Source organism: Ascaphus truei, chromosome 2, assembly GCF_040206685.1.
Source record: "Ascaphus truei isolate aAscTru1 chromosome 2, aAscTru1.hap1, whole genome shotgun sequence".
Classification (NCBI taxonomy): Eukaryota; Metazoa; Chordata; class Amphibia; order Anura; family Ascaphidae; genus Ascaphus; species Ascaphus truei.
In genome coordinates this window covers 131,998,711-132,013,242 of record NC_134484.1, presented here as the reverse complement: position 1 = coordinate 132,013,242, position 14,532 = coordinate 131,998,711, and the positions used below count along the sequence as shown (strand labels likewise).

The window sequence follows — 14,532 nt, the reverse complement described above, 5'->3', positions numbered from 1 at the left end:
AAAAAGGGAAAGGATTTGTTTCTTCTAATACTTCATTATGGTCCGCTATTGACCTCTGGGCGCTATTCTGAGCGGGGGACCACATTTTTAGAAAATGGGGAAAGTCGGTCCCTATTAACACATCATGTGCCAGTTTGGGTACAATACCCACCTTGAAATCTAAAGAACCAAACTCTGTTTCAAAAAAAACATCAACAGTGGAATATTCATGATTATCCCCATGTATACAACAAATTGCCACTCTTTGTGAACTGTTTCCCTGTTTCTTCTTAATGGGCAAGAGGTATTCGGACACTAGTGTGACCATGCTCCCAGAGTCAAGAAGTGCCCGAACCCTCTTACCATTAACCTTTACAAATGCCCACAGATGGTTATTCAAGGGGTCCTCTGGGCTAGGGCCCATACATTGGGACAACAGCGAATAAGGTTCCACGCTGTTGCATTGCATGGGCTCATCATTTAGTGGGCAGATTTTTGCTGTGTGGCCCCTCTCATGACAATTTACACATTTAGGTACATAGTCTGTGTCCCACTTAGAGCCTTTTCCCGGCTCCCCATGTTGGCTATTGCCCTTAGTGTGCGAACCACTGTTGCTGGTGCTGCGTAAAGGTGGTCGCCGCTCTTCAGCGCCCCTTAACCCCGGTACCCTTTTACCGTCTCTGGAAGAGTCCTGGAACCTCGGGTAGTGGGGTTGCTCCACGACTGTGGGTTGCGGGTGCTCTTCTGCTGCATTGTACCTTTCTACGAGGGCCACAAGCTCATCCGCATTGTGGGGGTCACTCCGACTGACCCAACGGCGTAAGGCAGAGGGAAGTTTCCTCAAGAACTGGTCCATGACCAACCGTTCCACGATGTGGCTGGCTGAGTTGATCTCGGGTTGTAGCCACTTCCGGGCGAGGTGGATGAGGTCATACATCTGGCTTCGGGTGGCTTTATCCATCGTGAAGGACCATGCGTGAAACCTTTGGGCGCGAACAGCCGTGGTTACGCCGAGGCGGGCGAGGATCTCGAACTTCAATTTTGCATAGACGTTAGCTTCGGCTGGCTCTAGATCAAAGTAAGCCTTCTGGGGTTCGCCGCTTAGGAAGGGTGCGATTAGACCAGCCCACTCAGCTTCTGGCCATCCCTCTCTCTGTGCCGTGCGTTCAAACGTGAGAAGATAGGCTTCCACATCATCCGAGGGTCCCATCTTCTGAAGGTAGTGGCTTGCCCTGGTCATTTTTGGTACTGGGGCTGCCGCTGCCAGTGGAAGGTTACTGATAGTCCCCCTCAGGATCTCGAGTTCCTGCTGTAAGCCCTGAGCGAACCGCTGTTGCTCCTCTCTCAGCAAGCGGTTTGTCTCTTGCTGGTTTGCATTCGCGTTTTGCAGGGCTTCATTCGTCTGTTGCTGGTTTGCATTCGCCTGTTGCTGGTTTGCATTCGCCTGTTGCTGGTTGGCATTAATCTCTTGCTGGGCTATTAGCAGCTGTTGATGGGCTGCATTCGTCTGCTGCTGGTTTGCATTAGTTTCTTGCTGGGCTATTAACAGCTGTTGCTGGGTTTCATTCGCGTCTTTCTGGGCAGCGACATTGCGTACCAGCGCACCCACCACGTATTCCATCTTGTTTGCAGAGGATGAAAAAAACTTTTTTTTTTTTTTTTTTTCAAAGTTCTTTAACCCGCAGACCCCCTAGTGCTCTGCCCGCATTCTCCACCATATGTGACAAACGGCTTACTCCGGGGCTCCGTCGTTTGTCCGGGACTGTTTAGAACACGGTCTTTTAGGGTAGGTTAAATGATGAGGCGTCACGTACTGTTCCTTTAAACAGGCTATGCCTGGTTTATTCAGTCCCAGGCACTGAGACTGCCACAGTGCATACAACAGAAAACAGATCAAAACAATAGCTGCTCACCTGAGCGATAACTTAACTTAGATATCCCTGACTCAGGGTTGGAAGTGGCTTTTCCACTTCCAACATCAAAACACGGTACTTTTGCAGTCTTACACAAATGAACAGAAAGATTGAACCTGTTTGGGGAAGAGGCTTCTCCCCTCTGTAGTTCAGCAGCCTTCCAGCCTCCTGGCTCTTGTGGGGAGCCCAGAGCAAACAGGAAATCAGTCTTTCATACCTGATTCCTAATTAGCATGACAGGTGACAGAAATCAGGCAGCAGACAAACTCTGGTCTGGATCTCTCATCCCTCAGTTCCAGCGCTTGCCAAACTGTGGGATGGAGTGTATGTATTATAAGGCTGCACTCCCAGGCCAAACAGGATAGAAACTGTCTAGTATCCTGGGAGCCCTATATACGGAATTTATTACCATCCCCTGGTTTCTGTCACAATATATATATATATATCTTATTGCTAATATACAGTATGGAAATCAATGCATTAATCTCACAATTAAGAGAGTTCTTAATAAGACATGTTTGCCACAAAGGATTGCAAAGGGTTTGAGAATATAGAATGTGGTATTAGGTATTCAAATCTTACTGTATCATTCTAATGGCCCACTATTTGTGTTTATTCAAAATATCATGTCTCTGTTTATCTGCCTTTACCTGTGATAGAGGGAATGTTATGTACAGTACAATGTTGACATACGTCTGCCAAAAGAACTAAGTAATACCAAAAATTGGTACAATTCCTTGGAGCTGACCAAAAAACAACATTTTGTAAAGAATTAAAGAAATCTAATTGTTTTCCTTGTTTCTCTGTAAGCCAAGCACACATTCCTTTTTTGTGAGGTCTCTAAATGGGAGAGTGTTTCCTCCACGATTATCTCACACTGTCTTTATCAGAGATCCAAGAGAGCCAATAAAGATAAAGGAAGGTGGTGCCTGATCAAATTGATTTTTTTAGTGTGGGGTGTTTAATATTTTAGGTTTTCTGATTTATTATGATTATGGAAAAATATTAGTAGCCTCAACCATTGCCATTCACCCGGACTATAAAAAATACTACACCGTGCGCTCAACCTAAACTACAAGGTGATAAAAATAGTTAACAGAACAACCTAATCATAAGTGATATAATCCCAATTACAACAGTAGTATATAACATTGTGGGATGGCAGCCTTAGGACAAAATAACAAGTCTATCCTGTGACTTGTAACAACATATGGAAAAAAAGAATAAAGTCCTGGCGCAAATATCATAAAGAATACCAGTCCTGCCAAAGAAGTGAGGAGAGTTGAAGAATGGAGTGTAGGACAGTCCTGTTTTCCACCGTTCTCTTCTTTACATGGAGTATTCTTATGCTTCTATCCTTTTGTCAGAATATTCTGCGAGGAAAAAACACAACAACAAAAAACCATTGTGCAGTATCTTCAGGGCAACGAATACACCTTTCCCCCGCCACTAGCTACTTACAGCAAGGCTGTACGAGATAGACATTGATTGGTATCTTTGGTGTTGATTCCAGGCACAGCATACACTGGATCACTTCGCTCACCGTCTTGTCTTCAAATATCTAGTATGACACTCAATTGTGCCCAGAGGATATAGAAGACAAATATGGTGCAAGTACCGCTACAAACATATAACATAAGACATCACAAGGTATCACACTCGCATTTAAAATGTGATGGTAGGACCATCTACAACATGCCGCCCGCTGCTTGCAAGTACTTAAGCTGCATACACTGGTAGCTGGGCTAGGGATCCCTTCCTCCCTCCTTCTCGCGGCCGCGACTCTAATGAGATCCCCCCTCCCGATGTAAACACTGCCAGGCTGCTGCTGTCGTCCTACATGCACGGAGTGACATCACCAGTAAAGCTCCACCCTACGCGTTTCGTAACTATAGCGTTACTTCGTCAGGGGCGGGGAGCTTAGACGTGAACCCTCCCCGTATGTTGCCCGAGATCTCTATTGATTGGCTCTGATATCAATCACCTTATGGGCGTCGCCACTAACCGCGTCATGCTAGTGATGCTGTAGTATGGTAATTTGGGTCTGCCTTCGGTGCCGTGTATCTCCTCCTCTGCTCACTTGTATGCGATCAAACAGCCAATGCACTAGCAGGTAAATACTGCCTGCTCGCTCCTCAAGTGCACACCGCCGTCCGATCTCTACAATGTATGTAGTTCCCTTATGGGGGAAAACATACAGAGCACATTTGATTTAAGAGCGCTGTTTAAATACAAATAAACTTATTCCCGGGTCTGCAAAAAACTATACATCCCTATTTAAAAACATTATATCTAATGATATTTTAATCACATCCGCCATTATAGCAACTGCATTATATTAACCCTTTGATAAAAGCACCAACAATCACAGTTAACCTATGTCATAAAATAATACAAACATGAATGGCATGACATAACTTATCTTATAGGTTATATACTGAATGATAATAACCAAAACTAAAAAATAACCTCATCAGAAATTCTACTTCTTGAACCTCTATCTACCATTGGTCACAAGACCATATATTGTAATAAATGACCAATGGGTAGATACACCTAGTTCTCTCTAACAAAAGCTGCTAGATCAAATTCGATATTTAATCCCTTTGGGGTCATGGTTTTGAGGGTATATATCCAGTACATTTCACGTCTGGAAATAAGGTTGACCCTATCCCCCCTTCTCCAGTTAGGCTTAGGGCAATCTATACCTTTGCAAGTGGAATCAACACGAAAGATACCAATCAATGACTATCTCCTACAGCCTTGCTGTAAGTAGCTAGTGGCGGGGGAAAAGTGTATTCGTTGCCCTGAAGATACTGCGCAATGGTTTTTTGTTGTTTTTTCCTCGCAGAATATTCTGACAAAAGGATAGAAACATAAGAATACTCCATATAAAGAAGAGAACAGGGGAAAACAGGACTGTCCTACACTCCATTCTTCAACTCTCCTCACTTCTTTGGCAGGACTGGTATTCTTTATGATATTTGCGCCAGGACTTTATTCTTTTTTCCATTTCCATTCACCCTGCTTGCTATTAGCTTTAGGATTAAAAAGCACAGAGTTATATTGTCATTTTTCTTTGATTACTGATTGTGAGCACTATATTTGCCCAGTTTAGGCCAAGACGCTTCATTTCTCCTTCATTCTTGTTTGATCAAATAGAGGGAAAGATACATTGAAACCCCACACACTTAATCTGGGTTATTGTGTGAAGCAGTACATGTAGGTTCCCATTCATTAATGCTCGTGCCCCACCTTTTTAAAGACAGGTACCACAGGAAACCTGCAAGGGATAAAGTTAGATAAGAAAGATAGGAATATATGCTATTTATTACTATACAGAATACATAAGTATACCAAGTAAAACAAATCAAAATAAATATTAAAAAGAAAGTGCTTGGATTCAGGGCCGGACTTACAATTTGGCACGCATAGGCGCTTACCTTTTGCCGCCTTCATGCGCGGCATCTCCTCGGCCGACTCGGCATCCTGGCGTCGCAGCATCATGGGACGTCGCAGCGCAATGCGGCGTTGTGTTGCCGTGGCAACACCGCTTCATCTGACGTCACGTTGTCATGGCAAGACATGTCATTTGACATCCAGGCGCCATGATAACGGGACGCTGTAGGAAAAGATGCCGCCAGCCAATGTAATAAGGTAATATATTTTTATATATTAAAGGTGGAGAAAAAACGTAACATTTGCTGCTCCCACATTTTGCCGCACTAGGCCCGGGCTAATTGGGAAATCTGGCACTGTTTGGATGCCAATGAGTTTGTAAATGATCTTTTTGGTAGTAATCCATATGCACTAGTATCTTGATGCTTCAACCTCCTAATGGAGAATTATTTATTAGAAAGTCATGGGTTATAGGAGAAGCGATGGGAAATGTTGTGTTAAGGAGAATCAAAAGAAAACAGACATAACCTTGAGAAGCAGAGGAAGAGAGGGAAGGTACACCGAACGGGCTGAGAAAAACACAGGTCTATACCTATACATTAGACAATGGCCAGGTCAATTCAGTATTTTGTGACCTGCATGGATAATAAATAACACTTGTTATGGTTAAAAATAATAATGATTTCAATATCTTTAGTTTAAGAAAAGGAACAAAATGTTCTCTAATTTCCTGTAATATATTCTGTAGATTTGGGAGAGAGACTAACACAAATGATACAAGCTGTCTTATAGGTTTATATGAATGAACTATTTGAAGAGGTCTTTGCTCATACATGTCCTAAGGGTGCACCTTCTTTTCTAGAAATGAAAAGATGTTATTGTGTGCGGTCTGGGATTACATGTTCACTTTCTGCTTCTATTATATAGGGAAACTTCAGGCATGCAAGTAGCAACAGTATGGTGTCTAGAGAGGAACTCATGATGATCTTGTCCAGACTGGAAAGCTTGCACATCCGAGCCTTGTACTTCAGTGAGACTCAGCGCCTAACCCTAGGAGAGGTTGGGCTTGAGGAAGCCACTACCTCAGGAAGTGGAAGCATTGCATTCAGTGTGGAGATATGTTCCTGCCCACCCGGATATGAAGGTGACTCATGCCAGGTATGATTTTCTCCTGTCTGAATTCTTATCTGTCCCTAGTGTTGTGACCCAAATTATGTCTGAACAATAACACCTCTGCAGTTGGCATTGCTATACATGTCTGGATTTTATAGGCTGAAATGTAAACAAATACATTGCAAAATGTGACTTTTATATTAGCTAGTTTAACATTTTTAATGTATAGATGTAGTAAGACTTACTATACCCAGCGCCGCGGACAAACTAGCAAAAGTCAGCGGCACTGGGGACAGTGTCTGCCGCAAGCGCGCTGTGGGGGGTCCATGCTTCTCAATGGGACCCCCACAACGTTAATCATTTGGTGTTGCAACCATCACGGCTGCATGACCGCAGCACTGAAGATGTTAAGTCTTTCTACATTTGTAGCAAAACATTTTAGATGTATATTTAAATTCTTTCCCAATGAATTTCTCATCCAGATTAGGTGAATAAGTATGAGACAAAAAAGAAGAGACATATAGTGTAGTATGCCGAAAATAATTAATAATATTTTCAAGATTAGTAAACACTGGAGAAGAATGGTGCTGCTGAGCTGCCTCTCTGGTTACACACGTGTGCTTCGATCGTCTATCCTCCGCATATGATGTCAGTGTCTGACGTACCGTCCATCCTCCCGCATCTGCTTCCGGTTCCGTCCTTCTCTCTAGCCATCCCCGACTCTTTCCCTACAACTCAGTTTTAAAATAAATGTACAAGAAAGTAATACTTACTTTGGACACCTCAGATGTGGCAACCTAAATCCCGTTATCCAGAAAGGTTAGGAAGTCAAGAGCTTGGAAACTACCAGCACTGAGAGATGAACCTCTCTGACCAATATTTTCTGAGTGGCTTCTTTTGATAGTCAGGTGAAGGCTGCAGGTAGAGTTTCATATTCGCTTTCTCAAACACCTTCATAACAATGCATTTCCATACCTCTTATTTCTAGTAAGTATGACCCATTGTGTAAAGATCTGCTTTTCAGATACTTGAAGTATAGCGGCAAGAGCCACCATTTTTTTTTATATTATCTAAACCAATGTGTTCCAAAACAGCTCTGTCACACTGAACCAAACACTAGGGTCCCCCAATATTAAAACTTCTGCCAGTGAATTAACGAGAAGTCCAGGATGGCTGTAGGAGTCACCCAAAAGAATGTAATGGGAAGTTGATGCTGCAGATTTCTATTGGCCACCAGAGAGGATGGTGACCATATTGTTTGCAGTAGCACAGTTCAGTTCCTGAACGCTCTCCAGTAATAAACAAATAAATAACTACAAATGAACAGCACAGATTGGAGCTTTGAAACAGAAAGACTAGACCAAATATTATTGTCCAGATACTCACATTTGTATATACTGGGTGTAATGTACTAGATGCAATAACCTGCAAAAAACAAGCGTTGAAAGAAAAATCATTTAAGACTGGCAAATACTAAGGAGAATGTCCAGTTCTCAAAGTAACGTATTACATTTGATGGTATTGATATCTAACTGTAATTCTTTATTTTTAACTGATCACTCTTACAGACTGAAATGAATCAAAAGGATAAAGGTGATGTATCTTCATGGTCCTGAGAACCGCTAACCTTTCCACCCACTAAATCCCTTCCCAATAACCAGACCAAGATACATACTTGGAGCAGCTCCAAAAATAATTGAGCGTACAGTTGTCCCTTGGTGCTCCACTTCTGATTTGAGAACCATCGATAAAGCTATATTGGGAAGTTCACCGCCTCTGTGACCTAACATTGTACAAACTACATTAACAGAACTTGTCATCCAACTATATCCTAATTTGTATGGAGGTGTCCTAATCTCTTCTGAACTGATTCTTCCCTGGCCCCACCATAGTCTAATATAGTGAGCTACAAAATGCATACCTTAGAGTCAGTTACCTAAACACAGTGCTTCTAAGTCTTTTAAACTGGGTCTCCCTACAATCATGTGTATTTACTTTGGAAGCACAATTTTGTATTCTGTGTCCAAAGAAAGATGACCAGGGTTTGGGGGGTTGGCTTCCCAGTAAATCACACTTAAAAGAATAAGGATCTCAAAGTGGAATATATTAATTGGGTTATTAATGTTGGAGAACTTCTGTTTATCACTCTTTCTGACACCCTTTCTCTTCTCTTTGTCACTCTACACTCTCCTTTTTCCCCATTGTACGTGCATAGTTTGGGCAGCCTCCCAGGTTAGACAACTGAGTTAAAGTCCGTCTTTAAGGCAGCAATCCTTTATATTTCCATAAATGATTACTTTACTGGAGGGCCCACCAGTCCTGTCCCAACGTCTTTTTAGCTCAGTAGAACCCCCAGTTCCCGAGAGTCTTACCACTTTACTTACTGCTGTTTCAGCTCTGATTCTGTAAATCAAAATAGCCACAAATCAGCCTTGGTTCCACGGGCCAACCGGAAGCTGCAATATCATTGGAGGCAGGACCCTGTGGTTTCCTATTAGATGACTGCAGGCACCATCTTTCAAAATCCAGGACTGGGGGGGACCCCAGAACTAAAAACAAATAGTGCGGTTCAACTCCGGAAAACCCCTCTGTTTGAATTCTGCAAAAATATCTGTATGCAAAATGGAAGGGATTGCTGTTCTAAGGCTTGCTATCCTGTCAGCCCCTTTAATCCCAGGCATCACAACACTTGGGCAAGTGATAAATGAGGTGGGATGCAGGTCGTGAGCAGCAACCTCCTTCTTCTTTGCCCCCAGTGCTTTCCTAACCATTCGCTCAATAGTGTACAGTGCATGTCAGACCACTCCGGAGTGAGGTTTGTTTCTGTAGAGCATTGTACAGAATCCCTGCATATTTGGCTTTACATTACATGCATTTACATTTACATTTAGAGTTTTCCTACAGTATGTTTGTAGAATTTAACATGTGTGTTAATATGTGTACTGTACAAAAGTTATAGAAGGGTGTGCGTAGCAGTGCTTTTCGGTCCCCTCTGGCACTGAATCAGTTACTGATGCAATTACAAGTCATAATCATTATAATGAAAAATATCCCCGTTTCAAACATGTATGAACTTGCTTTAAAAAATGCCCTAGCCTGTTCTTGTGTAGCTGTGCTATGTGGAAAATATGTAGCCCAGAGGAAGCAGTGGCACCTCTGACTGATCCATCACACATAGATTCTATTTGTCTGCGGTATTACTCAGGCTATGATTTACTACACGAGGTCTAGCAACGTCTGACTTGCGTAGGGTGGAGACAAAGTGTTATCAGACACACCTTAGATACACTACCTTCCACTGAGCTGTCTGTTAACCCTGGGGGCCGCTTATATTTATTACACAATATGACTCATGCAATGATTTGGAAGGTGGAGCGTACTGCAGAAGGGTGCCTGGCTTGGTGCAACCCAGGTTCTATGAGTCAGAAGAATTGCCGTATAAGAAGGGTTTGGTGCAAGGTGTATGATAGTGTTTTGTGCTTCCACACAGCAGTTTGAAGAATGGGTGCAGATTGAGTCAGACCTGAAACTTTACAGGGCAGTATAACAGAGAGATTTAGTTCTAGGGAATTTATTGTGGGCTTCTGACAGACGGATCACAGAACAAGACTAGAAATGGTCAGAACAAGAAATGCGTTATGCCTGCTGTACTTCTTAATGGGTTTGGAGCTATGCGGGGCCCGGGGTATGCAACAGAGGGCAGAGTTCCCTCAGGTGCCGATCAGAGTCAATCATCAGCAAAATATTTTGAATATGCAACCGAACAAGGTAAGGGTCTGTTATTGTACGATTATCCCGCACACATCTCCTTACCTGATAGACGGAGGTTACTGGGTGCAATGAAAAACGACCTTCTACTATTTGTGCATTGCATGATTAGAAGTATAAATGTATGATAGCCGGCATTCCGGAGTTTTTTCTGTTCCAGTCTTATCGCTTAAATATTGTTTTCAATAAAAACATGGGCCAGGAACATGTTTCACATTGTCAGCAACTTCCTAAGTAAATTAAATCAACCGATAAAAATATGGTGCTTGTTCTGGTCATATAAAATTATTGGTAAGATCTGCTATTTCTTATTGTGCTTCACACAGCTGTTAATGGTGTTTGCTTTTGGTGTTGACTGATTGCATTTTATTATCAGTATTCCAATTGTAACCCCTGTGCTGTCAGGAGGGCCTGCAATTCATTCTGACAGCCAAGGATGTGGGCCCAAATGCACTAAAGGGGGCTAAAGTTCAGCACGTCTTAATTCCTATTCTTTTGAATGGGTGCTGTGGTGTGCTAAAGTGTAGTGAAAGTGGGCCTTAGGCGGTCATCGACTGCATGTAAGTGCATGCTCTCAGGATTATTTCATAAATGTTCTTTTTTTTTTTTTTTTTTTTTACAAAGAACAAAACCGAGTGACAGAATTATGTATAATACCTAAAGACAGACTAAGAGCAGATTTTCGCGAGTAGATGAGATAATCTTTTAACACCTTCAGGTTTGCAAAGGGCTAGTTTTATGTAAGAGGAATTGAATTCGCTGTCTAATTTATTAAAGTGATTATGATCTAAGAAAACAAGTGAAACATTTTAGTGAAAGAAAATAAGACACAGGCAGCAATAGCACAGTCACACAGGTAAATATTGAAGTCATGAACTGCATTAATGTTACGGTTGTGAATCCTATGGTAGAGTATATGGAAACAAATGTTAAAAACATGCAGTAGCCAAAAGGGAGAGTAAAAAGTTGAATGGAGTATTAGTGCCATGTTGCATAAGAGTTTTGCAAAGAGTTTACAATCTAATTTGGCACAAAGAGAGAAAGAGTGACTTGGTCAAGGATCTGGAACTGGATTTCAATGGGTTCAACTGCTTTAAATGAATTTGATGTTAAAACTAGACTGCTACTGCAGTGCAGCCTGTGGGTAATGATTGTGTAGCAAGTGAACCTTGGGCACTTACTAATATTTAATGGCGTTGTACTATGTGAGAGCACACAGCCAGGCAACATCTTCTGTGCCTTTTTAGTAGTTGCTTCAAAATATAAGAAGCTTTTGAAATTCTAGCTTTAAAAAGTTAAAAGAAAACCACAGCATATACAATACATAAAGCTTTTACAAGAGACCCACCTAACTTAGTAAATAACACAGCTATTTCCCCCAAAGATGCAGTGATCAGAACTAAGTGGTCAAAGAGTTTTAAGAAAATTGGAATAGTTGGTATGTTGAACAGTGGGAATGCAATTTTAAATAAAGAATTGTAGCCCGTGTTTACCACTTGATACAGTCCCAAAAGTAACACTACACCCCTGGGAAACACCGCCACTTAAATGGGCTGTAAGGTGTCTTCTGGTGCCAAAAGGTGTCTTATGGGATTGCATATCCTATATATGGGCCTTTATATTGGGAATATTCATGAACTCACTGGTTGATAATGCACCTGTATGTCAACATAAGGTGAGGTTAGGGAAGGAGTGCTTATCACTAGAAGAAAAATATAGGAGGACCCTACACCTGAAATAAAGAACAACCCGTTTTATTCATGTATGTATAAAAAAAAATTATGAAAAGGAGGAAAAAATTGAAAGTAAACCACAAGTACAGCATATCAGAAAGACACAAGTGCCTGCCAAAACATAAGAAATAGTGCTGATGTATTCATAAACGAAAGAAGCTGCCAAAGGAATACTGGATTTGTTTTACCGGCCCACACTCAATAGGCAGGGAAACCCCCTTATTCATCATGGAACATATTTTATTCCCATTCAATTGAATAGAGCTGAGCTCCTCCTTAGAAAAGGGAGGCTTCCTTTTTTGACAATATTATAGTGAAGTAAATGAATAATGCTAAATCGCACTGTAGTTTAAATATAAAATGCTATTGGCCAGACCGATTGCCCAATTCACTATTGCTATTCACTTTGAATTGCTTGCAATATTGTGCTAATTCAATATCGTCTGAAGTGACTGTTCGAGCTATTATCGGCCCAAACTTCCACTGACCCAACTTCGTACTCTATTTAAAAAAAACACTGTTATACCTCTAATAAAGAAACCTTAGTGCTTCTAAAAAGAAAGAACCATTGAATTGCTGTTTTCATTAGGCATTTAATTTTTCATGATTTACTTGACCGGTTACAAAAGCTTTCTGCGGGTTATTCAGTAGTTTAAGTCCTGCAGTGCAGAAATGGCACTTAACTAGTTTTTCAAGGGGTCTAATTAATAAGAAAGGACTGGAGCACTATTTTAATGCAGGTTTATCTATCCTTAACAAGACTTACCATATTTATTACACGTCAATATAAGAATAACAGTATAACATTTTTATTACAAGTATTGTTTTCTCATAATTAACAAATATTATCATCATAACTTAAAAGTTACTTTCGGTGTACTCTTTGCTGCTCGAGGAGCTGCAATCATGTTAGGCTATTAAGATGTCGTAGCATCCACTTAGGACTGTAGAGTGATGGGCAGGAGAGCCACAGGCTGGTAAGAGGCCCCTTGTGGGCCAGATGTGGCCTACAGACCCCCGATTGGAAGATGGTGGTGTACACCATGCCGGGCAAAAATGATTGCTGAAATTAAATATGGTAATCTATATCAATAGTCTGAACAACTGGGTGTTAATATTCTTTAATATGGTAATCTATATCAATAGTCTGAACAACTGGGTGTTAATATTCTTTAATATGGTAATCTATATCAATAGTCTGAACAACTGGGTGTTAGTATTCTTTAATATGGTAATCTATATCAATAGTCTGAACAACTGGGTGTTAGTATTCTTTAATATGGTAATCTATATCAATAGTCTGAACAACTGGGTGTTAATATTCTTTAATATGGTAATCTATATCAATAGTCTGAACAACTGGGTGTTAATATTCTTTAATATGGTAATCTATATCAATAGTCTGAACAACTGGGTGTTAATATTCTTTAATATGGTAATCTATATCAATAGTCTGAACAACTGGGTGTTAGTATTCTTTAATATGGTAATCTATATCAATAGTCTGAACAACTGGGTGTTAGTATTCTTTAATATGGTAATCTATATCAATAGTCTGAACAACTGGGTGTTAGTATTCTTTAATATGGTAATCTATATCAATAGTCTGAACAACTGGGTGTTAATATTCTTTAATATGGTAATCTATATCAATAGTCTGAACAACTGGGTGTTAATATTCTTTAATATGGTAATCTATATCAATAGTCTGAACAACTGGGTGTTAATATTCTTTAATATGGTAATCTATATCAATAGTCTGAACAACTGGGTGTTAATATTCTTTAATATGGTAATCTATATCAATAGTCTGAACAACTGGGTGTTAGTATTCTTTAATATGGTAATCTATATCAATAGTCTGAACAACTGGGTGTTAGTATTCTTTAATATGGTAATCTATATCAATAGTCTGAACAACTGGGTGTTAGTATTCTTTAATATGGTAATCTATATCAATAGTCTGAACAACTGGGTGTTAGTATTCTTTAATATGGTAATCTATATCAATAGTCTGAACAACTGGGTGTTAGTATTCTTTAATATGGTAATCTATATCAATAGTCTGAACAACTGGGTGTTAATATTCTTTAAAAAAAAAAAAAAAATTAAACAAATTCCACAGCAACACCAGGTCACAAAAGTACTACAGTATTGAGAAAAACATTTGCACCAATGCTGATTTGTAGAAATGTTCTGAAGAACAATAGATACTGACTTTATGAAGAGAAATTTTTTTTGGTTATGAGATGATTCTGAGGAAAGTTTCTCTTAAAAAAAAAATATATATATATATATATATATATATATATATATATATATATATATATATATATATATATATATTACAATGCAATAGCGGCACTGCAACTACATCAGGTAACTTTTCCCGGTTGTACATATAATAGAGAAGTTGTAAAGGAAAAATTATACTAGTACTGTCAGATATTATGCAAAAAAAAGGTCAACAAATGTTTATATTATCGACATTTCAGTCCAAAAAGGGGACCTTTATCAAGACAACTTATCTTGAAGGTTTCCTTTTTGGACCGAACCGTTGATAATGTAAATAAAATGTATTGACTTTTTTTTTGCATTAAGACCCGAGAGTGCCAGTATATATATAT

At 40.2% G+C, this 14,532-nt stretch overlaps 1 protein-coding gene across 1 annotated transcript in view; it reads left to right on the top strand.

Annotated features, from left to right (window-relative positions):
• Positions 1-14,532, top strand: part of LAMA3 (laminin subunit alpha 3) — a 331,820-nt gene that overhangs the window by 272,108 nt on the left and 45,180 nt on the right. Inside the window, exon 40 of the mRNA XM_075584995.1 lies at positions 6,219-6,449. Within this exon, the coding sequence (XP_075441110.1) occupies positions 6,219-6,449 (231 nt within the window). The remainder of the gene's footprint in view (positions 1-6,218; positions 6,450-14,532) is intronic.